Below are 23416 nucleotides of genomic sequence, written 5' to 3'. Positions count from 1 at the left end.
TGAGGTTAGTCTTGATACTTACCGGGTACCAACCGTGTTGTACTCATATTATACTTCTGCACACTTTTGTGCAGAGCCAGGTATTGGAGATATCGGATTTAAGCAGAGCTAAAGCGGGATCGTAAGGATTTAAGGTAGAGCTGCTTGGGTCGTCGCAGTCCCTTGAAGTCTTTTCATTTCATTGTACTGTTAATTTGTAATCAAACAGTATTGTATATTCGGTCCTTGTGATCTTTTCATATATTCAGTTAGAGTTCGTGACTCAGTACTACCAGTCTTGGGAGGTTGTATATTCATATTTGTTCCGCTGTTAGTTTTGATTACTTATTTAATTCAAAAATAAATGGCTTCAAAATGTAATTGAAATCGGCTTACCTAGTCTTAGAGACTAGGTGTCATCACGACGCCTATGGTGAAATTTTGGGTCGTGACATTATACTTGCTATTATTGCTTACTTTATTCCAAAAAATAGTCAAAAAATATTGAGGTTGTTATAATTTGTGAAGTTAGTGAATTGAAGTTAGCTTTTAAGGCTAAGTGTAAAACTTGTGGTATGGAGTTAGCTTTTAAATATTTTGGATCGCGGGGCGGGATGGGATCTTTGGCTAGACACATAAAAAAAATACCCTAAAGATAACGTCATGTATTAATGTCTGAAAGCTTTGGCCGAGGGGAAAAGTGTACCTAGTCCTAGTCAGGCTGACCCTAGTACCGGTTCAAATCAATTTCAATAGGGAATTAACAGTGATACGCAAAACAACAAGGTACGGAATGAAAAAAAACAAAAGTTAGAGTGAGAAGCTCGAGCTTCTCTTTACCCTCCCCTTCTCTTTCTTTACCTCTAACGTCTACTCTACATTTATTAGCGGCTACATTTTCCCCAATTGCGCTCAATGAACTTATCCATTGACAATGCTGGACTAACCATCCCCATATTACCAGTACCACCAGACCCTAACTCTAGAGGAGGTGCCTCCACATCTGAAAATTTTCCACCTCTGCAAGAAAGAGCAATGGAAATTGACACAACACCCAAACAATCTCAACTTGAATCGTATGTAGGAGCTCTGGGCTACAAAGTGGGAAGTCGAACATGGCTAAAAGTAAGACTACCACCAAGAGCATATGAAGTGATTGAAGGCAAAACGATGGTGGTGTTTACTAAGGAAGAACATGAACTCCTCGCAGACACATGCCGGTGGACCATCATCGGTAAGTTTCTAAGGGGCATACCTACAATTGACCAAATTAGGGTTGATTTTGCTCTTTTATTGGTCACGAAAGGGGAAATTAAAATAGGTGCAAAAGACAAGTACCATGTTTTCATTGATGTGGAAAACGAAGATAATTTTAATAACTTTTACTCAAGAGAGAATCCATCTCTTTGAAAATGTTAGTATGAAGATTCTGAAATGGACAACTGATTTTAAACCTAACTCTGAAACATCCCTGGCCCCAGTTTGGATTAATCTCCCAGATTTGCCTTGGCATTACTATGAATGGGATGCCTTATGCAGAATAGTTGGTCCTATAGGCAACCCATTGGTCATGGACAAAGCTACAACAACTAAGTCTAGGCCAACAACAACAAAAATGAGGGTTCAAATAGATCTTGTAAAGCCTATGTTATCTACAGTTAGAGTAGATGTAAGAAACCAACAAGGCAAAATGGAAGCTTTTGACCAGAAAATTAAATATGAGGCTATGCCTGCCTATTGCTCTCACTGCAAGGTGCAAGGACATTCTATTAAAAGGTGCAAATCCTCACAACCTGCACAACAAAAGGAAAGATCAGACTACAATGAATGAAAAGGAAGGAGCTGCTACATAAGCCAAACAGAGTAACAACAAAAGACAAAGAAACATAGATACCAATACTCAAAGACACATCACATGGAAAACAAGTATTAGAGAAGAACAGCTACAAGGAGGAAGGAAAAATATCCAATCCAACAACTCTAAAGGATGGCAGAATGTAGAAAGAAAAGGGGGAAAAGGAAATTCAATTATTATGACACAACAAGAAAAAAATCAAAACTACATCAATGAGAGAAATACAATACCATAGTCTATAAAGCCCACTGCTAACGAAAACACATACACCAAAGAAAACCAACAAATAAGGGAAACAAACAACTCGTTTAGCATTCTTCAAGAAGAAATCGAAAAGGAGGAAATGGACACCATAGCATGCCTCAATGATAATGACAAAGATAAGTACAACACAAAAGTCATTCAGCAGCAGCCAAGAAGCACAAGATGGGACAAAGACCAAAATAAGAAAGAAGAAGGAAAAAACAAAAAATAACAGACAAGGTTACATATTAGAAGAACAAGGGGTGGAAATGCTGCCAACAACAACAGGGTTGATACTGAACTGCAAGGGGAAATGCTCGACTTGGTTATTGCTGGCCCAAAAGATACAATTCACCCACACAATAAGAAGAAAAGATTCTCCAAACAGGTAACCATTCCCGATGAGGTTACACTTCAAGGAGAAACAAGAGAGATCAATGGTAACATCAAAAAGAAGGGTACTGATCAAACTACCAACTGGCCAGCGCTCAATCTTGAACAAGTTAATCAGGAAAGGTCCATTTTTATTGAAGATGAAGGAATGGAAGTTAGAAATCCAAGCTTATCCGGTAGGAGAAGGGAGAAAGTTTTTATCCTCAATAAGGACCTTGAACCACCTGATCAAGGTGAACAAAGAGAAAAATCAACGGAGGAGTTTAAAGAAGCTTTTCAGGATATAGTCAGCATAGAAACAGAAATGGACATTGCCTATAGAAAGGAAAGCAGACTTGTTAGTTCAGATGATGAACTCACTAGAGGTTACATCAACTCTGAATACCATGATTTCTATAAAAATAAGGGTAAATTAGTGCAACAAAGCATCACCCTCTTCAACAATTTATCTCCTAGAAACTACCAGAATCCTGGAGGTATTTTTATTCAAACACAAGAAAGTGCAGAGGAGAACAAAGAAGTGCAAATAGATCCTACCCCTAATGTGTCAAATGATTAATACAATATCATGGAACATACATGGGATTGCTTCAAAGGGATCTCTTGAGAGACTCTAAACCATTAAACAATAATTTCAAATACCTCTTATCTGTTTACAGGAACCTATGGTCGACAGTAGGAAAATGGACAGCTTAAGGAGAAGACTTAGTATGCATCAAGGCTTTTAAATCTGCTCCAACAAAATCTGGATCTTTTGAGCTAATGAAGTTAATGTTATCATCATTCAAGACAAAGAACAACATGTTTTGATCAAGGCTTCGTACAATAATAATCCTCATATCCACATGATTGTGGTATATGTTAAGTGCACTGAAGAACAGAGAAGAGAGCTATGGCAAGATATGAAGGATATGGCCAACAACATACAAGGGCCATGGGAGGGCAATTGGAGACTTTAATGTTATCACCTCAAGTGAAGAAAATAAAGATGGAAGAAGCTATAGAATGGAAGAGAGCCTATATTTCATTGAGTGTCTCAATGAGTGTGGGCTATAGGATACAGAATTTACTAGTTCTACATTCACATGGTGTGATAACAGAGACCCGCCGACTACCATCTGGAAGAGGCTTGATATACCTGTTTACAATACAGCTTGGTTTGACTCTATCAGTGACACCTCAGTTACACACATGTTCAGAGCTTGTTCAGACCATGCACCCTTACTAATTAAAATGAGTTCAGAGACAAATTCCTTCATAGAGTATTTTAAATTCTTAAACTTTTGGACTAAACATCTGAATTACTTGAAAACAGTTCAGGAATGTTGGGATGAAGATGTCCATGGGAACCCACTCTAGACGCTTCATCAGAAGATCAAAAGAGTATGTAAGGAGCTGAGCAACTGGTCAAGACAAACTTTTGGTGACATATATGAGGAACCCAAAAGATTGGAAGTTGAGATTAGAACTCTAAAAGATAATTGTGTTAATGACAATTCTCCTGAAAACAGAAGAGAATTATCAAAAAGCAGAGCTGGATTTACAAGATACCTGAAAATTCAAGATAATATTTCAAGGCAGAAGTCCAGAGCCAAATGGTTTGAAGAAGGTAATTCTAATACAGCATACTTCCATAGCATTATAAAAGAAAGAAGGAGGAGACTAACTATCACTAAAATCATGGATGAGCAAAATCAATGGATCGAAGAAAATGATAGTATAGCAGAAGCTGCAATCAGGCACTTCTAGAACATGTTCTCTTGGGATACTCAAACTACCAACTTTGAAGCCTTGAATTGCTTTGAGAGATGTATTATTAAGGAAGACAACAACATGCTCACAGCTATACCTACTATGCAAGAAGTAAAAGATAGTGTGTTCTCAATTGACAAGGATAGTGCATCAGGCCTTGATGGCTTGAGTAGTTGTTTTTATCAAACTACCTGGAATATCATATGTCATGATCTCCTAAAAGCTGTGGAATCCTTCTTTAATGGTGCAGACCTCCCCAAATTCTTTACTCACACTTGCTTAGTAATGATCCCCAAGTTCAAACACCCTCAGAAATTCACAGACCTGAGACCTATAAGCCTGCGCAATGTGTCCAGTAAGATTATTTCTAAAATTCTCAATACTAGAATTTCTTGCGTTCTCCCTAAGATTATCTCTAGAAATCAGTCTGGTTTTATCAAAGGAAGAGCTATAACTGAAAATATTCTCCTTTCCCAAGAGATTATAAATGACATTAAGAAGCCCTCTAGAGGTGGAAATATTGTTATTAAACTTGATATGGCTAAAGGATATGACAAAGTTTCTTGGACTTTCTTATGTCTGGCTTTAAGGAAACTTGGCTTCTCAGAATGGTGGATTGATCTCATTTATAACTTCATATTCAACAATTGGTACTCTATTATTGTCAATGGGGGAAGGCATGAGTTCTTTAAATCTGAAAGAGGTTTGAGACAAGGTGATCCAATATCTCCTTCATTGTTTATTATCAGTGTTGAACTACTATCCAGAATGCTAAATAAGCTTCATGAAAGAGAAGGTTATAAGGGCTTCTATATGAATATCAATGGTCCTAAGATTAACCATCTTTCTTTTGCAGATGATACTATCTTGTTCTGCAATGGAAGCAAAAAAATACTGGAGATAGTATTGAAAACTTTGGATACTTATGAGAAAGTATCCGGGCAACTCATTAACAAAGATAAGAGCTGTTTTGCAGTGGCTAACAACATTAAGGCAGCCACAATCAACAGACTCAAGAACATCACAGGAATGAAACATCAGCAATTCCCTATCAAGTATCTGGGATGCCCTCTCATCACAGGAAGGAGGAAGATATCACACTACTCTGATATTGTCAACAACATCATAGGCAAAATCAGGGGTTGGCAAACAAAATTCCTCTCTACATGAGGAAGAGCTATCATGATTAGACATGTCCTTCTTGCCTTCCCCATCCATCTTCTTGCAACCACCAATCCTCCTAAAGGCACACTGGAGCTTATTAAGAAATATGTTGCCAGATTCTTCTGGTCAGGACAGAACACAGGTGGTAAATATCATTGGACTGATTGGAATAATCTTTGCTACCTCTATAATGAGGGAGGAGCTAACTTCAGATGCCTAGCAGACACCTGTCATGCCTTTCAAGCCAAACAATGGTGGAGATTGAGAACTACCAATTCCCTATGGAAGGAATTCATGGAAGCCAAGTTCTTTCACAATAAGCACCCTTCTGTAGCTCAATGGAACAGTGGTCAACCTCAAAATTGGAAATATTTGTGCAACATTAAGGAGGATGTAGAGAGCAATATTTTATGGAATATAGGTGATGGAGATGTGTCTTTCTGGTATGATAATTGGACTGGCATGGGTCCTTTACACCAACTAGTTCCTGACAGGACTAGCTGCAATGAGATCAAGGTCAAAGATATCATCAATAATGGCTCATGAAATTGGAATAAGCTTCATACTCAACCAGATAATGAAATAAAGGATAAGATCAGGGCTCTTAATATCAAAATTAATAGAAACAAGAGAGACACAACCATTTGGACACCATCTACTACTGGAAAACTTTCCGTTGGTTCAGCTTGGGACACCTTCAGGCAGAGGAAAAATATGGATAATTTTGTTAACTATGTCTAGCTTAAGGATATTCCCTTCAAGATCTCCTTCCTTACCTGGAGAGCTATTCATAACAAATTATCTACCGAGGAAAGAGTTTCCAGATTTGGAATAAATGTTAACAATATTTGCCACTGCTGCAACAACCAGAATCCGAGCATTGAGAACATTGACCGTCTCTTCTGTCTTGGGGATCATGCTAAGAAAATATGGAGTTATTTTGCTAGACCCATGGGAATTGGTCACAATATAAGGAATCTCAAAATTCAACTTCGTAATTGGTGGAATTTTAAGACTCACAATCCTATTGCAAAACTCATCACAATAATTCTTTCTTTGATCATATGCTGGGAGTTATGGAAGTCAAGATGCACCAAAAAATTTGAAAACATCAGAACATCATTCTATAGAACTAAAACTAATATAATGTCAATTCTTTTGCAGGTACTGAAAAGAAAATTTGGAAGAGCTAATGTAGGGAGATATTGGCACACTATTTTTCAAGCAAGTGCAGCTATGCTAGAACAAACAACTAGCACAATGATCAGGTGGATCAGACCTAATACTCAAAAAATAAAGCTAAACAGTGATGGAAGCTACATTCAAGGCATTTGTGGAAGAGGAGGACTCATCAGAAATAACCAGGGAATTATCATTTTTACCTACTCAATTCCCATGGGACCTGGTACTAGCAATATGGCTGAAGAAGCAGCTATGCTATTAGGCTTAAAATGGTGTGCAAATAATGGTTTAGAGATAGCCATGGGGGAAACCGACTCATTACTTATCTACAAGTGCATAAAAACGGAATGAAAGGTACCTTGGAAGATCACCAACATCATTAGTGAAATCCAGGAGCTAGTTAAAGAACATGGATTCGAAATCAACCACTGCTTCAGAGAAGCCAATAGACCAGCTGATAAATTGGCAAATTTGAGTCACAGTCTTAATACAATCCACGTCTTCAACTCTTTTGTTGGACTCCCCAACCAAGTCAAGGGCCTAGTTAACATGGACAGATGGAACTTGCCTTCCTTCAGGATTAAGAAAAACAAACCTTCCCACATTAGTTATAACCCCCTCCCCCCCCCCCCCCAATAAACACCTTGTATATTAGATTCTTAGTTAGAACTAACTTAGAACCCTCTTCTCAATGATCACATACAAAGTTTGGAATGCCAAACTCAAATTGTAACTTCTTGCACATCAATGATCAATAGAAGCGAATTTAAATTAAAAAAATTAACATTGTTACTGGTGGTATTTTATATTGTGATCCAAAAAAAGATCGGGAAGAATTGACAAATATTGTTATTGTTATGTGTTTACCATATAGTTTTCCTTCTGACTCTGCATTTGTGCATTATATTAGAAATTTTTTTAATCCTACTTACCGTAAAGAGTGATATTTATAAATATAAGCATGAATATGAACAATATTTATGTTATTTATTTACTCATATAAATTGTCGTGTTGCTATTACAACTGATATTGGTAGAAGTAACAACGACTGTGATTACCTTATTGTTACATGTCATTGGATTAATGAGGATTGGATAATGTAAAAGCGCATAATTGCTTATAGAATAATTGCTTCACGTCACATAAGGGAGTTTATTGCTAGCACAATTATGGATATTTGTAGATATTTTTGTATTAGTGATAAAATAATATCGGTTTCAATGGATAATGCCACTAATAATACAAATGTTATATACTTGCTTACCACTACGCTAAATCCTGCATTTAGTAACATTTTTCATGTTAGATATATTTGTCATATTTACCATTTAATTGTGGATGATGTATTCAAGCTTCAACAGTGGCATCAGAGAGCGCTTTCAGTCAAGCAAGATTTCAAATCGGTGATTATAGAGCATCTATGAGAGAGAGCTTGGAAAATCAGTACTTTTCAGAGATTGGATCCGTTAGGAAAGAAGAAATTTTGGACTTGCTGAATCACAACCGGAGGAAGACGAAACTTACGAAGAAATGCTAGCCGAACTTGCTGAGGATGCTGCTTCGCCCGACAATGGAAACGGCAATGACCAAGCTACTTTTCCACCACCACCACGAAACTTCCTTCGATGAAGGATTTATAAAGTTTGTAAGAGATAACATGTAACTTGTATGAACAAAAATTAGTATGTATTATGTAACTTGTATTTTGGCACATCTTGATTAGTTCCTTTTTCTTCTCAATGGTGGTATTAGCACCTTGTTGTGCTCATTCCATAGGGGGGAGGAAGACTAAGAAAGATATTGCCATGTATTTTATTGTTATAATAAAATTACAAGGCATTGCTTTGAATATCTTTATATAATATTTTTATGTTTAAATTTGAATTAAAAATTAGATCATAATTCTTTAATAAATTTACAAGGCATTGCCTTAGATATTTTTTTAACATCTTTTTGTCTCTAATTTCTATTTAATTTTTTTTTAAATCACTACTTAGCCGTTGGCCCAACTTAGCCCGCGGGCCCAGTCCGTTTATCCCGAGACCATCAACTCGTGGGCCCGATCCCGGGATAGTTCCTACAAAAAATCATTTAGCCTATTTAATTAAGGACCGGGACCGCGGCCCACGAGACCGGCCCACTTGGCTCGTTAAGGGCCTGGCCCGACCCACTTACCACCCCTACTATATAATATGCCAAGTCCAGGAGCTCTTTTTAAGTAACATAGGATCTGCTCCAAAGCCTCCCAATGTTTGATTATGGGCACAGACATGAAATGGCTAACTATACTTACTGCAAAAGCAATATCTGGACGAGTCACAGTGAAATGGTTTAATCTATCAATTAACCTCATGTATCTATCTGGATCATTAAATGGCTCGCTATCATCTTTCATAAGATGCAAATTAGGAACCATTGGTGTACTGCAAGGCTTGGCAGCCAACTTACCAGTTTCTGCCAAAAAGTTAAGAATATACTTTTGTTGAGATAGAAAAATTCCCTTCGTGCTTTTAGTTACTTCTACTCCCAAGAAATATTTCAATTGTCCCAAGTCTTTCGTATAAAACCTAGTATGCAAGAAAGACTTAAGAGAAGAGATTCATGCATAATCACTTCCTGCAATCACAATGTCGTCAACATATACAACAAGGAGAATAGATCAGTTGTTGATTGCCTGTAGAAGACTGAATGATCACATTTGCTCTTTCTCAGTCCAAATTCTTGAATTACCTCACTAAATTTACCAAACGAAGCTCGGGGACTCTGCTTCAAATCATATAAGGACTTCTTTAAATGACAGACCTTCCCATATTCCCTCCGAGCAACAAAACCAGTTGGTTGCTCCATATACACCTCTTCATGAAGATCGCCATGAAGAACTACATTCTTAATATCCAATCGATGTAAATGACAATTCTCAGAAGTTGCTAAGGAAATGAACAAGCGAACAAAAGCAAGTTTGGCAACCGGAGAGAAGGTGTCTGAATAATCCACTCCATAAGCCTGAGCATACCCTTTGGGAACAAGTCTGGCCTTAAGTCTTGCCATAGAAACATCTGGATTTAACTTTGACCGTGAAGACCCATTTGCATCCCACTGTTTTCTTTCCACTAGGTAAATTCAGTAAATTCCAAGTATGGTTTTCCTCTAAGGCATGTATTTACTCAAGCATTGCTTCAGACCATCCAGGATGATTCAAAGTCTTTTTCACTGTTTTGGGTATAGAAATAGAGTCTAAAGACGCAATCAAAGACCTAGACGTAGAATTAGCAATAGAATATATGGATTTTCAAGTATGTGTACCTTTGTGTAAAGCATTGGAAAGGTCAAGCTCTTCTGGAAGATCAGGAGGAAGAGGATCAGATGACGAAGGAACTGGTACAAGAGACGTATCATTTGTCTCTCACCTCCGCAAGTAAACTTGAACAATTGTTGGTCTTGCTAACACAATTGGAGCAGTTGTTGAAGGCACAATAGCCGATTGGTGCTCGATAGAAGAGCTAGGATGTGGAGGGACATCATCTGATTGTTCTGTCAAAGTACGGGTAACCTGATATACTAGCCACTCATCTTCATCCCCCTGACTTGTAGAAATGGGAGGTGTATAGAAGAATGGTAGTCTCTGAAAACACCACATCAGTTGACACCAGATATTTGCCAAGTTCAGTAGAATAACACTGATACCCCTTCTGAAGGTGAGAATAACCAAGAAAAATATACTTCAATTTATTGGTATCCAACTTGGTAATAGATGGTCGAATATCTCGAACATAACATGTGCTTCCAAACACCTTAGGTTCCACAGAAAATAATGACTTGTTTGGAAAAAGAACACTATCAGGCATATAACCACTAAGCACAGTAGATGACATGTGATTAATCAAAAAGCAAGTTGTGGAGACCGCATCTGCCTAGAACTGTTTAGGAACTTTCATTTGGAACAAAAGTGTCCGAGCTGTCTCAAGTAGATACATATTCTTCCTTTCAGCAACTCCATTTTGAGAGGGTGTATCAACACATGAAAACTGATGTAGTACACCATGTTGTCTTATGTAGGACTGAAATAACTCTGACAAGTATTCTTTAGCGTTATCACTCCTTAGAATATGCACCGAAGCATTGAATTGAGTTTTGACTTCAGCACAGAAGACAGAAAAGTGAGTAAACACTTCAGTACAACTCTTCATAAAGTAAATCCAAGTCATTCGGGAAAAATCATCTACAAAAGTGACAAAATACTTATGTCCAATTTTAGAAACAACATAACATGGTCCCCAAACATCAGAATGGACAAACTCAAAAGCTGACTCAACTTACTTGTTAACCCTTGGACCTAACAAGATGCGATGATGTTTTGCAAAATCGACATGAATCACAATCAAATGAAGAAATATTATGAAATTAAGGACAGAACTTCTTCAACAAAGGTAAAGGAGGATGCACCAATCGACAATGTGCTTCAAAAAGAGACACAACACTAGAGCATACAATAGATTGTGGCTCCCATTCATCAATGATATAGATATCACCAAATATATATCCTTTACCAATAATCTGCTTTATCGTAAGATCAAGAAACAAACAATGATTGGGAAAGAACGCTACACAACAAATAAGGTCTCTAGTGATTTTACTAACAGAAATCAAATTAAAGACCAAGTTTGGTAGACTTAATACAGATGATAGGGTAATAGAGAAAGTTGGTTTAATAGTACCAAATCTAACACTAAGACAAGTTGTTCCATGAGCTACAGTAACTGAAAAGGGTGCTTTGTGTGATCGAAAGCTAGAAAAAATCTTTGGATTACCTGTCATGTGATTTATGGCACCTGAGTCAATCACCCATTTATTTGAAGAGGTGATAAGACATGTATTATCTGACCCGACAAAAGTAATAACTGAAAAAGATTTCTTAATTGATTTATGATATTGAAGGAACTCAAGAAACTCATCTGAGACCAAGATTGTTGGACTAGAAGTTGTATCATTATTTCCTCCTTGCTTACTGTTTATAGTCATTCTATTTCCAACTAATAAAACTCACTATACCAAAATAAGTGATGGAGAATCCAACAGAAAGTCCCAAACAGATTATATTTGAAAGCAGAAACCAGACAATACTTAAAAAGGACAATAGCCAACACAATCAAAAACTTGAGAATAGCCAAACTCAAAGTTGCACTCAAAAAGACAATTTTTGAAATCTAGCCAAGCTTCAGATAACCTCCAAGAGACAATATCAAATCACAAATTGGTGGGCAACAGTACAATATTACAAATTGTTGCACTTGCAGAAAACCTCAACCAATTCCCAGAATCATAAGAACAATAAGCAAATAATAAAAAATTCTCAAACCTGACCAAAAATGAATGTTCACAGATTCATGCTTCAAGGTTCTTCTTCTCCAAAATGTGGTCCTATCACCACATGACCACCGCAATTTAACCGAAACTTCGAGGCAAAGTCGTAACGGGAAGCCATACCAAGATCGATCCACGAACGCGCCTCCGCACGCAGCTTAAACAGAAGTATCTCTGGCAGTTTCGTCGGCACGTGAGACACACGTGTTTCTAATCTAAACCCGACAAAGCTGGATACCCTACTCTGATACCATGTGCACGAAATGGAAAGAATAACTTGTGTTCTCATTCCAAGAGGTAAGCAATATAAATACATGTACATCAGGTGCTAACTAAGAAAAGAAATAAAAGAGATTTCTACAAATCTGTTATTTATGTACACTACTAAAAAAGAGTCTACGCTCATTCTATAATGAGTGTTTAGATTCATTCTATGACACCAAGGGACTTCCTGGAAGATGGCTTTTTATTTTTTACAGTTTGGATTGAGGTTTACCAATTGCCTTATGCTGAAGTTGGAGCTTAAGTCAAGATCCTACACTCCTACTCTTCCGGGATAGAAGAATCACATAACTGGAAGTACGTACCATCGCAAGAAAATTCACATTACTGGAGGTTAGCAGTGGACTGGACTCTGAAGTTGCAATGCATGTGTTACTACACGACATATCTAATCATCATCCCAAAAATTTAGTATAAGAATGCAGATACCTGCTGGAAAAACCCTGGACTAGCAAAGTTCCATGTGTGTAAAAATTAATCAAGATTTTAGCGAAGACTGGGCAGTAATTTCCAAGGTCTATGAAATATTTCACTTGATCCTCCTCCTAGTTTTCTGTGAATTGTGCCGGAGGGGGAATACTTCTAGACTCTAATAATGGTCTAACTGTCAAAAGAATGAAAATATAAGAAGTTCTTGAAGTCAAGATTCTGTATATTATACATTTTTTAATAAGATTATAGAAGGACTGTTTATGATTTTTGGTTAAAGATACTCGAGCCTAATTTTAACTATTATCCTTAAGTATGATTAGGGGGTATCTTCTTGATCCATGCTCACTCAGTGACTTGAGCTGATAGGCAGTTGTGTCAATAAAACTTTGTTTACCACCTAGTGCTAGCATTCTTGTGACAAATTTGGTCTTCTGTACAGAGTTATTTCTCATTCACATTAATGAAAAATTTACCTTTCCAAAAAATTATAATAGAAACAAAATATTCGTGCTTTCTAAATTCAGCCTCTTCAAAAAACTTGCTTGTATTTCTTCTGCTTATCTGCATGATTTATAATTTTTTATTTTAAAAAAAAGAAAACAATATTTTTGAAAGAAAAAAAATGTGCTAAATAAACCAGGTGCATCTTAAAAAAACTTGCTTGTATTTTTTCTGCTTATCTGCATGATTTACAATTTTTTATTTTAAAAAAAAAAAGGAAACAACATTTTTTAAAGAAAAAAAAAGTTGTGCTAAATAAACCAGGTGCATCACTGGATAAATTCAAATTTTTTTTCTTAACACATGCACATTAATCCAAGGGGTATCTCATGGTACGGAGCAAACAAAGGTACATGACAAGGATCTAAACGACAACAATATAAATTGAAGACCGGCAAACCAAAGATATGTATACCTTTTTATTTTCCTTCCTTTCCTTGTTAGGATCTATGGGGTTTGCTTTTCATTTTAATTTAGTTTTTTAAAAGAATTAATTTAAAAAATATTTTTGAATGCAGGTTGTTTCGTACATTGGGTTGCGCTTTTTTATTAAATTATTTTTAAGAATTAAAAATTTTAATGATAATTTTTTTGAGTTTTAGTTGATTTCTATTTTCAAAGTTAAAATAGTTTTTCGGCAAAAATGTTTTAGTTTCTATACACCATCAAATAAAAGCAAGTGAATTGGAGCCTGAGTAAAATTTTAGGGAATAAAAAAAGGGAGAACCCAAATAAAATCTTAAAAATTTCACGGAGTGCACTATTTGGTCATTATTATCCAACGTACATACAACTCCTGGTGTTTTCCTCCTACTACTTCTTCTTCTTCTTAGTCGTTGTGAAAACAAAGGTAAGGATGAACTTACATGGTGTTTGTGAGCAGGTTTTAAAGGTGGTTTATGATATTTTACATTAGTGAGCTGTTGTGTCGTTCATTTCTTTGCTATTTGCTTAGGGTCTTTTCTTCTTCTTAATTGCAAAATGGGTTTATTATATTTATTATTATTTTGACAAATTGATGATTTGGGTTTGTTCTTTATGATATTTGGAGGTTAAATTTGAGATCATTTGGAGTAGATTTAGGTGTTGATCCTGTATTGGACTGTTGAAATTCGAAGAACAAATTTCTAGTTTTGGGCAACTTACACTTCAAACCTATTTGGTCTTAAGTGCATGACAACATTGGTTGCACTTCAGACCTATTTGGTTTTAAATGCACCTTAAGTGTAATTTTTACACTATAGACTTAATTGGCCTTAAGTGCATAGCACTTCAGACTTTTCTTTTAACTCCAGACCCGATAAGTCTAAAATTGATCCTAAAGTGGGTAGACTTACAAATTTTTGTGCAAAGTGAATATAAATTTAATGGTGAACCCCAACACTGAATATAGATGCAAACCCCCCAATAAAATCATGCAAAATTATAGACAACACTATCAGTTAATCCGAAAAATTAAAATATTACATACAATTACATCTTGTATAATTTCTTTGCTTACTCATCATTTTCTTTAAGACCGCTATAAAATGCCAACAGATCTAATTGGACCACTAAATGGGCCGATCAATGGGCCTCCTTAGAGATTTATTGGATTACGTACATGTTTTGATACAAATCCCTGGTTGAGTCCATTCCCCATCTCTGATTCTCCCTTCTAAATTTTAATAGGTCCGGTTGATCGGAGAACGATGAGCTCGGCTGCCAATCACATTGCCACTAGCGATTTTCTCAACGTGAAGAGGCGTTCGCTGAGGATGATAGTTGTTGTTACGGTGATCGCCTGACTGACGTTGCCAATGCTCGTTGGAATGCCCGGCTTTGTTCATCTTGATGGCATTGCATTGTTCTAAACACTCTAAAACTTGTTCCATAGATGGTCTATTTTTAGGATCAGACTCGAGGCATTGTAATATGAGTTGGCCTATTTGAAATGCAGCATTTATAGGATACCGTCTTTGTAGTTTTGAGTCCATAATTTTCCTTAGCTTCCTCTTGTCAGGTAATAAAGGCTTGGCCCAATCTACTAAATCATGTTGCCCAGTGAGCCTGTTTTGATCAACTACCCGAAGGCCCGTAATTATCTCTAGCAAAACCACTCCAACCCCGGACACATCACTGTTCACGTAAAAATGTCCTGCCCAAAATAATTGACCATTAACGTCAATAGCATTACTTATCTTTAGACATTTTTCAATGGCTTAACAAGTGTGGAGTCATGCAAAAGTGGCCGTTCTTTAGATTTTGTCGTTATTTTAAAAAGTAGTACAAATACAACCCTAAAAAAATTACCCCTTCCGAATAACGTTAACCGGAGACGGATTCATGATTTAAACTCTATAGATTCAATTTTTAAAATTTTTAGTATTGAACCCATTATATTTTTAAAATTATGAATTCATATCTACTATTTTTACAATTTTAATGAATTTTTTCATAAAATATTTTACTCCGTGTCAAAAGTTACGAATTTAATTAAAACCGTTGAATATATACTACATTTGCCCCTGCTTATGTCTAACTTTTTTCCATAAGATTTTCGATTTGTTCAACAAGGATCCTTAGACCGTAATTCAAAAGGTTCATAAGTTACAAAAGAAATACTATAAGAAAATATCATTTACCAAACAACCGATACAATAAAGAAAGGGACAATAAGCAACAGGACCATGACCATCTGAAGAAAAAAAACAAAGGAATATTAGATGAGAATGTGATGACGTCGGCGTTAGAAACCTAGTATACTATCTTTAACCCGCCAATATTAATTTACATATAATATTAATTCATCTCCGTAAATTAATAAAGAGAAGTCATAAAATTCCTTCTTTTTTTTCGAATCATCAAATTCACTATATTTACATATATAAGTCAATTATCGAATGTTTCAACATTATCTTTCCATTTTTTTGTGGAGTGTTAGTCTATGCTACTCGAACTCTTCAAAAATATTTTTGGGTGCGTGTCGGATCCTCTAAATTTAGTGTATTTTTGAAGGATCCGACACAGATGCGGTAACACTTTTGGAGAGTCCGAACGACATAGGTGTTAATTAGTAGGTATGTTGAATTTTCAAACTACGACCAGTAGCATGAAGATGTAAATTAGTACGTAAAGAAGTTACTTCTCTTCTTCTTTCTTCTCCCTGCTGAGTACATATCTGAGGGATCTAAGTAACATAACTATGTACTCCTAATTATCACATATTGGTCGAATTAGATGACTTTCTTTTTATCATTTTGGGAGGGTGGTTAAAATTGCTCCCACATCCTCAGAGGTAAAAAACATAGGGGAAAACAATAATTACTGTGATCTCAGTAGAGTTAAAAGATATTAGGTAATTTTTCTTAATTGTCTAAGTTTTGCTAGACAGAATTTTACGATATTTGTACTCATAGAAGGTAGCAGATATATCGTGAAATTAGTTTAAAACAAAAACGAACTCGGACACCGCAATTAATTAGAAAATAACTACGGTTAAATTTGACGTTATGATGTCTTACCACTGGCCACGTACTCTGGAGCTGCGTAACCATAAGTGCCAACGACCCTTGTGCTCACATGTGAGTTACCATTTACTGGACCCAATTTAGCCAATCAAAAATCAGAAAGCTTCGCATTGTAATCCTATCTTAGACAAATTTACAATTCGCAATTACATTTTTATTTAAATATCAGCAGTTATTTATGTCTAGTACAGATTGGAAAAAGAAAAAAAGATGAGAAATAACCTCATCTAGTAAAATGTTGGAAGCTTTAAAATCACGATAGATGACTTGCTTCTCTGTTGTGTGCAAGAAAGTAAGACCTCTAGCTGCTCCAATCACTATTTTAAGCCGTGTGTCCCACGATAGTGTTTCTGCACCCTCTTCTAATAAAACAATAATAATCTAGGTGAGCAATTTCTTTTTTTCCTTTTTTCTCTGTCATTTATATGTTGAATCTATCAAGAAATTATAGGGGAAAATGAATATTTGAAATAATTTAGAACTTACTTCTGAAAAGGTGACGTTCTAAGCTTCCTTTCTGCATGTGTTCATATACAAGCAGGAATTCCTTTTCTTCACAGCAATATCCGATGAGTTTTACTAAATTCGGATGACTAAATTTTCCCAAAAAAATTACTTCTGCCTGCAGTACCCCGCATATACTTTTATAGTCATTATCTTTGAAAAAATCATAGGGAGATTGTAGTCAGAGAAGAGCAAAGTGATTGATAATGATAGAAATTAAAGTTTATATATGTGGAGGTGGATCTTTGAAAGAATCAGCATAAATATTATATTCTTAACCCATAATTTTTAAACATAAAGATTGAACCCATCAACAATCTCAGCCACTTAAGTGATCAGCTAGTTAGCTAGTTACGTTTTGTAGCTATAGAATCAATATTGTAAAGTAGCACCTCACCACTTGAAACGAAAAGCTAAAAAGAGTAAAAAAGGTAGGTTAAAATTTTAAACTGAACCAACTGAGTCGTTGTGAATCCAATCACAAGTTTGAACTACTTTATGTGTGTTTTCATTAGTATATTTTAAATATCTGGTGTTTTGGCTTCGTTAATCAATTCAATTGTTGAATTCCACCAGTTTAATATGCCGGCATACGTAGCTGATCACGCCCAACTCTAGTCCTAAAAAGGATAAGCGGTCGATACAAATATAATCCAGTCTAAAAGTCGGGAGTCGAATCCCAGAGAGAACTAAGATTTAGCTATATCTTTTTAATATTACTAAGAAGACAAGTTTGAACAATTTTTTAAATTATAAAGATTGAGATTTATATTTCTAACGAATTAACTAGCAAATACTAGAAAGCGATAAAATTGTCAACTAACGAGACAAAGGGTTGGAGACTAAATTAAGGAGGTCTAGAGTTATGATTTCCCTAATTGTCGGAATCCTTCCAGCTATGTTCCCAACAATTTTGTCGATGTATTCTCTACTGATCGTGAGCACTTTAGGTGCCGTAATTCTCTCTCGAGCAACTACAATAATTTATTAGACATATTCTCTCGAACTACACTAGTTGGCTTCATCGAACCGCTCACTATGACCACGTCAAGGCTTTATTATTTCTAAACCTACATTTAAACCCACTGTGTTGATTTCTCACATACGTTAGGAGTGACGTTGTTCAATAACTACCTAAATATGTATCCTTTCTCAAGCAACACATAATAAATAGGCACAGTTAATCGATGGCTATTCAATCAACTGAAATAAACACGTAGTTGAACAAATAGATAAATTCAAAGGCTAAATTATATTAAAACATAACAAGAATTCATCCTACAAAAGGTTCCTTCAAAACCCTAGATAACAAATTAGTTATTCATAATAGTATGCATAACTACAATACTAGAATTCATAACCAATAATAGAAATAGGAAGAAGGAAGTGAGAAACTTGTAGAAGAATTCTCCGCTTTACTCCTAGTGTGTTCTTGCCTAGCTCCTTAGGTCGAATCCCCAGTCTCCTTAGCCTCCTTAGGTCGAATCTCAGTCTTCTTAGCCTTCTTAGGTCTAAATTGTGTCAAAAATATATCAAAAGTCCTCAAAATACCGTTTTTCCATGTATATATACCAAATAGTGTCGGGCCCAAACAATTATACCCTCTCCTACGCGAAAAAGGACACTTTTTCAGGTCAGGACGTCTGCGCCCGCGGATTTTTCACCCTGTTCTATTTGGAATTTGGAAAAACGTAAAACATGAAAGTTGTAGCCCTTTGAATTAACTTTCCAACCATTAATTGTGGAGACCAAATGGAGTTCTGAGCGAAAAGTTATATGTATTTTACTAGACAGTGCACAATATGCCTACTCGATTCTTCGTTCGTTCTTAACTATCATCCATTGATCCCCGAACACGATCTCGGCTTAATTTTTTGGGCTTTTACTCAGATTTCAAAACTCCAAATCACTTGAATTCATTCCATAATATCTACATAACTCGGAATCACTCCTACAAGGCATAAAACACACAATTAGTGCAAAACACTAGCGATTAAAGCTCAAACTCAATTAAAGTGCAATAAATTAGAGTGTAATAAGCGACTAAAATACGTAATTATAGCCTATCATCAGTAGCCTAGCTGATTGTTGAATCTCACCAACCATTAGCCACTTCATATCATCACTTTACAAGCAGCTAGCTATACATCGATATTCATGTGAAAATTTAAAATTTAAGCTCTAGTTGATTTCTTCACATGTTAAATAGGAGAAGTACAAAATTCAATTAATATTGGACTACTAAAACTCAAACTATGATATCTTGACCACATAGATATATGTATGAGCAATTACAAATAGATTTTAGGATTTGTGTAAATATAAGTTTTTTACACCACCAGGATAAGTTAATCTGTGTCAATAGTTAATTCTTAATAACACAAGTCAAATACTAATAACATGTGAAAAAATGACTTGCTATATTTGATAGACGTACTTTTTTTAACGTATATAACTTGAATAAAGTAAAAGTGCCAAAAATTGAATAAAGAGAGTGATGCTTTTGAAGAAGAAATATAGCATGGAGATGAAGCACCAAAGAATAAGGTAGAAACGTTAATTAACCTGCCATTTCTTGAGACCTTGCTCGCTATCAGGATTGGATTTTTTCACAGCAACGACCATTCCTACACCAACTCTAGAATTAGAAGGAGCTAATGTTTTCTTATCAACCCAACCTTTGAAAACCCTACCAAAACCTCCTTCCCCCAACACCGTATATCTGGTCTAAATTTCCTCGTTGCGCTCTTCAATTCCGCTAAACTGAACACTTTCAAATTGGGAGTCACTATCTTCCCACTCGACGCCTCTAATTCCTCTTGTTTTTCGATGATATTATCTTTGGTGCTACTGATACTAGGTAGTTTCTTGCATGTTGGCGCAAATATTACTGTTGAGACATAATATAATTTAAGTAATTAAAAGCGTGATCTTTTCTTATAAAATTTGATGAGACCGTAATAAAAGGCAAAACAAAAAGGTACATATATATTTACCTGCTGGAGGGCTAGAAAGCTGGACAGAGCTAGGATAATTTTCTACGGGCTGTGTCAAACAGTTCCCATTTCTCTCTGTTGTCGTATAAATTTCTTCCAATTTTGGGAAAGTATAGTATTACTTGTACTAGTAATGAGTAGTACTAGTAATTAAGGTATACTATTACTTATAATCTTATAATTAAGGTTTGTGGCCTGATATATTTATTATCCCTGTGAAGAAGAGAGACGACTCTGGAGAAAGTGTCTACCCAAAAAAGGGGTGACGTCTCTTTATATTGGCACTTAAAACAAACAGAGCTAGTCACAGACAGAGACATGAATGTTGGAATTTTTAACGTTTGGTTCAGAGATCCTCAATATCTCTATGGGACTTTTTCAATTGCTTTTGCCCTCATAATTACGTCTTTCTCTTATAAATACTGCATCACACACCATCTATAGCTAGCTATATATATATATATATATATATATATATATATATATATATATATTAGGTAACTTGTTAGAATAAAAAAAACAGATTGCAAACATGTAACTTTGATTAATGGACATTATAGAATTATTTTATCACATCATGTAGAGAGAAACTTGACACAAGATTATAATTAACTACTGTATTCATATATGCCAGTTTCCAATGCATTTTCTACCCAAAACATCGACTCCATTAACCAAAGTGGAGTACTTGAAATGTTAATTACTAGGTGAATTTCAAAATTCAAGAAATCACCTTCTTCGGTTTTTTCTTTCAATTTCCTTCATTATAATTAAGTTGTACTCAAATTTTCAAGTCCTTGACTAGTGATCTTCAATCATTTTCACTGCCTCAAGATGACTCTGCTCGACTGTATTTGACTGTTTTTTTCTTCTGATCATTTTTTGCTCTTACAAACATTTGATAAAACCTTTTTTCTTTTACTTTCACAATTTTGACTTTGTCGTGAGCCTCTTGGTCAATAGTACGGAACTCAGCTCATCAAGCAACTATTCGTTGAATAAAAAATATATCTCGTACTGTATTTATTTATTCATTTCAAGGGAGTATTGGATATTACGACTCAAGGAATGTAAGTTCAACGGCGAGACTCAAGGAGGGGAAGGGAGGTGAGGCTGGATTCGCAGGTCATTTCTAGGTTTTAAGTACCTTGGGTCTATTATTCAGGGGACGGGGAGATTGATGAAGATGTCACCCATCGTATTGGGGCGGGATGGATGAAATGAAGACTCGCTTCCGGTGTTTTGTGTGACAAAAATGTGCCACCGAAACTTAAGGGTAAGTTCTGCAGAGTGGTGGTCAGACCAACGATATTGTATGGGGCTGAGTGTTGACCAGTCAAGATCGCTCATGTCCAGAAGATGAAGGTAGCAGAGATGATGATGTTGAGATGGATGTGCGGGCACACCATGTTAGATAGGATCAGAAATAAGGTTATTCGCGACAAGGTGGGCGTGGCCCCTATTAAGGACAAGATGCGGGAAGCGCGGCTTAGGTGGTTTGTTCATGTGAGGAGGAGGAGCACAGACGCTCCGGTGAGGAGGTGTGAGAGGTTGACATTGGAGGGCCTACGGAGAGGTAGAGGTAGGCCAAAGAAGAGGTGGGGAGAGTTGATTAGGCAAGACATGACGCAGCTTCAGCTGACCGAGGACATGACCCTTGATAGGAAGGTATGAAGGTCGAAGATTAGGGTAGTAGAGTAGGTAGTCTAGAGTATTCATAACAGTAGTATTGGCACGCAGTCTCGCTTTCTGTTGGTAGTAGGTTTTTATGACTAACCGTTGTTTTCTTTCATTGTGATCACCTTACTATCTTGTTGTTTTTATTCTGCTTTTATATACCTTTTTGGTACTGTCCCTTCTTGTCTATATTTTTATTAATGTTGTGATTATACTTTCCTGAGCCGAGGGTCTATTGGAAACAGTCTCTCTATCCTCATAAGGTAGGGGTAAGGTGTGCGTACACACTACTCTCCTCCGATCCTACGGTGTAAGATAATATTGGGTATGTTGTTGTTGTTGTATTGGATATTACGACTTGGATTTGTAGACTAAATTAGTTATTTACTCTTCTTTGACCGCATGTACTAGGTCAAGCTCTCTGAAAAAATAACCAAGGTTGACAACCATTTGGAGATTGCATTCATACTCAAACTAAAAACCAACAAGATTTGAACGTTCTTTTCTTTTTGTTTACTTTTTAGGTGCAAGTGAACTAATAAATAGTGAAAGAAGAGAAGATAAGATTAACTGAGACTTCAATTTAATGGGATTAGAGAACCTTACGTTTAAGTGGCTATGATGAAGTTACAACTGCTAGACAATAATCCTTTTTTTTCCATCACTAAACTGCAATTTAAATCCCAGTAAAATTGTGTTTATTCCTGTACTTTCTTAGTGTATCAGGAGGTGAGGCGTACCCAAGAGTTGAAGGTGACGGGACACATGAGCGGACTAATCACACACACACACACACACACACACACACACACACACACACACACACACACACACACACACACACACACACACACACACACACACACACATATATATATATATATATATATATATATATATATATATATATATATATATATATATATACCGAGATTAACAGGATCATGTGACCCCTCTCTGTACATAGACCTGCCTCTGATCAGGAAGCCAATTTAAATCCTTTGTCTCAATAAAGAAATACAAAAACAAAAACTAATAGCCGACTATCATATTTGTTTTTTGTTTTTTGAAAAACAAAACAAGAAAAAGGAAAGAGGGCTAGGTTGTATTAATGGGGGGTCAACGATACACGTGTTTGGAATAAAGAGTCAAGCATTTTTGGAATAAAGAGTCGAGCAGAGGAGCAGTAGTTAGAAATTTAAATTATTATTAGAGTTAGTTAGAGTTAGTTAGAATAACTAACTACTACTAGTTAGAGGATCTTCCAGTAGGGTCGTTACTTAGAGAATCTATAGAAGGTGAATTCAATCAATTGTAATAGATATAAATACAATTGTCATGAACAATTACAATCATATATGAAATTACATTCTTCTATCTTAATCTCTCTCTTCTCTTCTTCTCTTCTTCTCTTCTTCTTCTTCTGTAAACTCTAACCATAGCTGAATCCTCAAAAGCTTTTCCTGAATCAGCATTACAATCCTCGAGTTCAATCGAGCTACTGCAATCGTGTAACATTGGTATCAAAGCTTTTGATCCTCGGAATCATGGCAAAAGGTACTCGATCAACTGATAACTCGACTGA

The 23416-nt window shown here is 36.0% G+C and overlaps 1 protein-coding gene and 1 long non-coding RNA gene across 2 annotated transcripts; one reads left to right on the top strand and one right to left on the bottom strand.

The window, feature by feature from the left end:
* Nucleotides 1-1399: 1399 nt before the first annotated feature.
* Nucleotides 1400-1810, top strand: LOC142177333 (uncharacterized). The gene has a single exon (XM_075245808.1). The coding sequence runs from the start codon at nt 1400-1402 to the stop codon at nt 1808-1810; it is 411 nt and encodes a 136-aa protein (XP_075101909.1).
* Nucleotides 1811-18428: 16618 nt separating this feature from the next.
* LOC107767660 (uncharacterized) lies at nt 18429-20375 on the bottom strand. The gene is made up of 3 exons (XR_012706021.1): nt 20155-20375; nt 19724-20048; nt 18429-19109 (listed from the first exon to the last, which is right to left on the bottom strand). It is a non-coding gene; the product is annotated as an uncharacterized LOC107767660 (long non-coding RNA).
* Between the last annotated feature and the right edge of the window lie 3041 nt (nt 20376-23416).

Source organism: Nicotiana tabacum, chromosome 23 (genome assembly GCF_000715075.1).
Source record: "Nicotiana tabacum cultivar K326 chromosome 23, ASM71507v2, whole genome shotgun sequence".
Taxonomy (NCBI): domain Eukaryota; kingdom Viridiplantae; phylum Streptophyta; class Magnoliopsida; order Solanales; family Solanaceae; genus Nicotiana; species Nicotiana tabacum.
The sequence above is the reverse complement of the archived record's forward strand: the minus strand, read 5'-3'. Positions and strand labels throughout refer to the sequence as shown.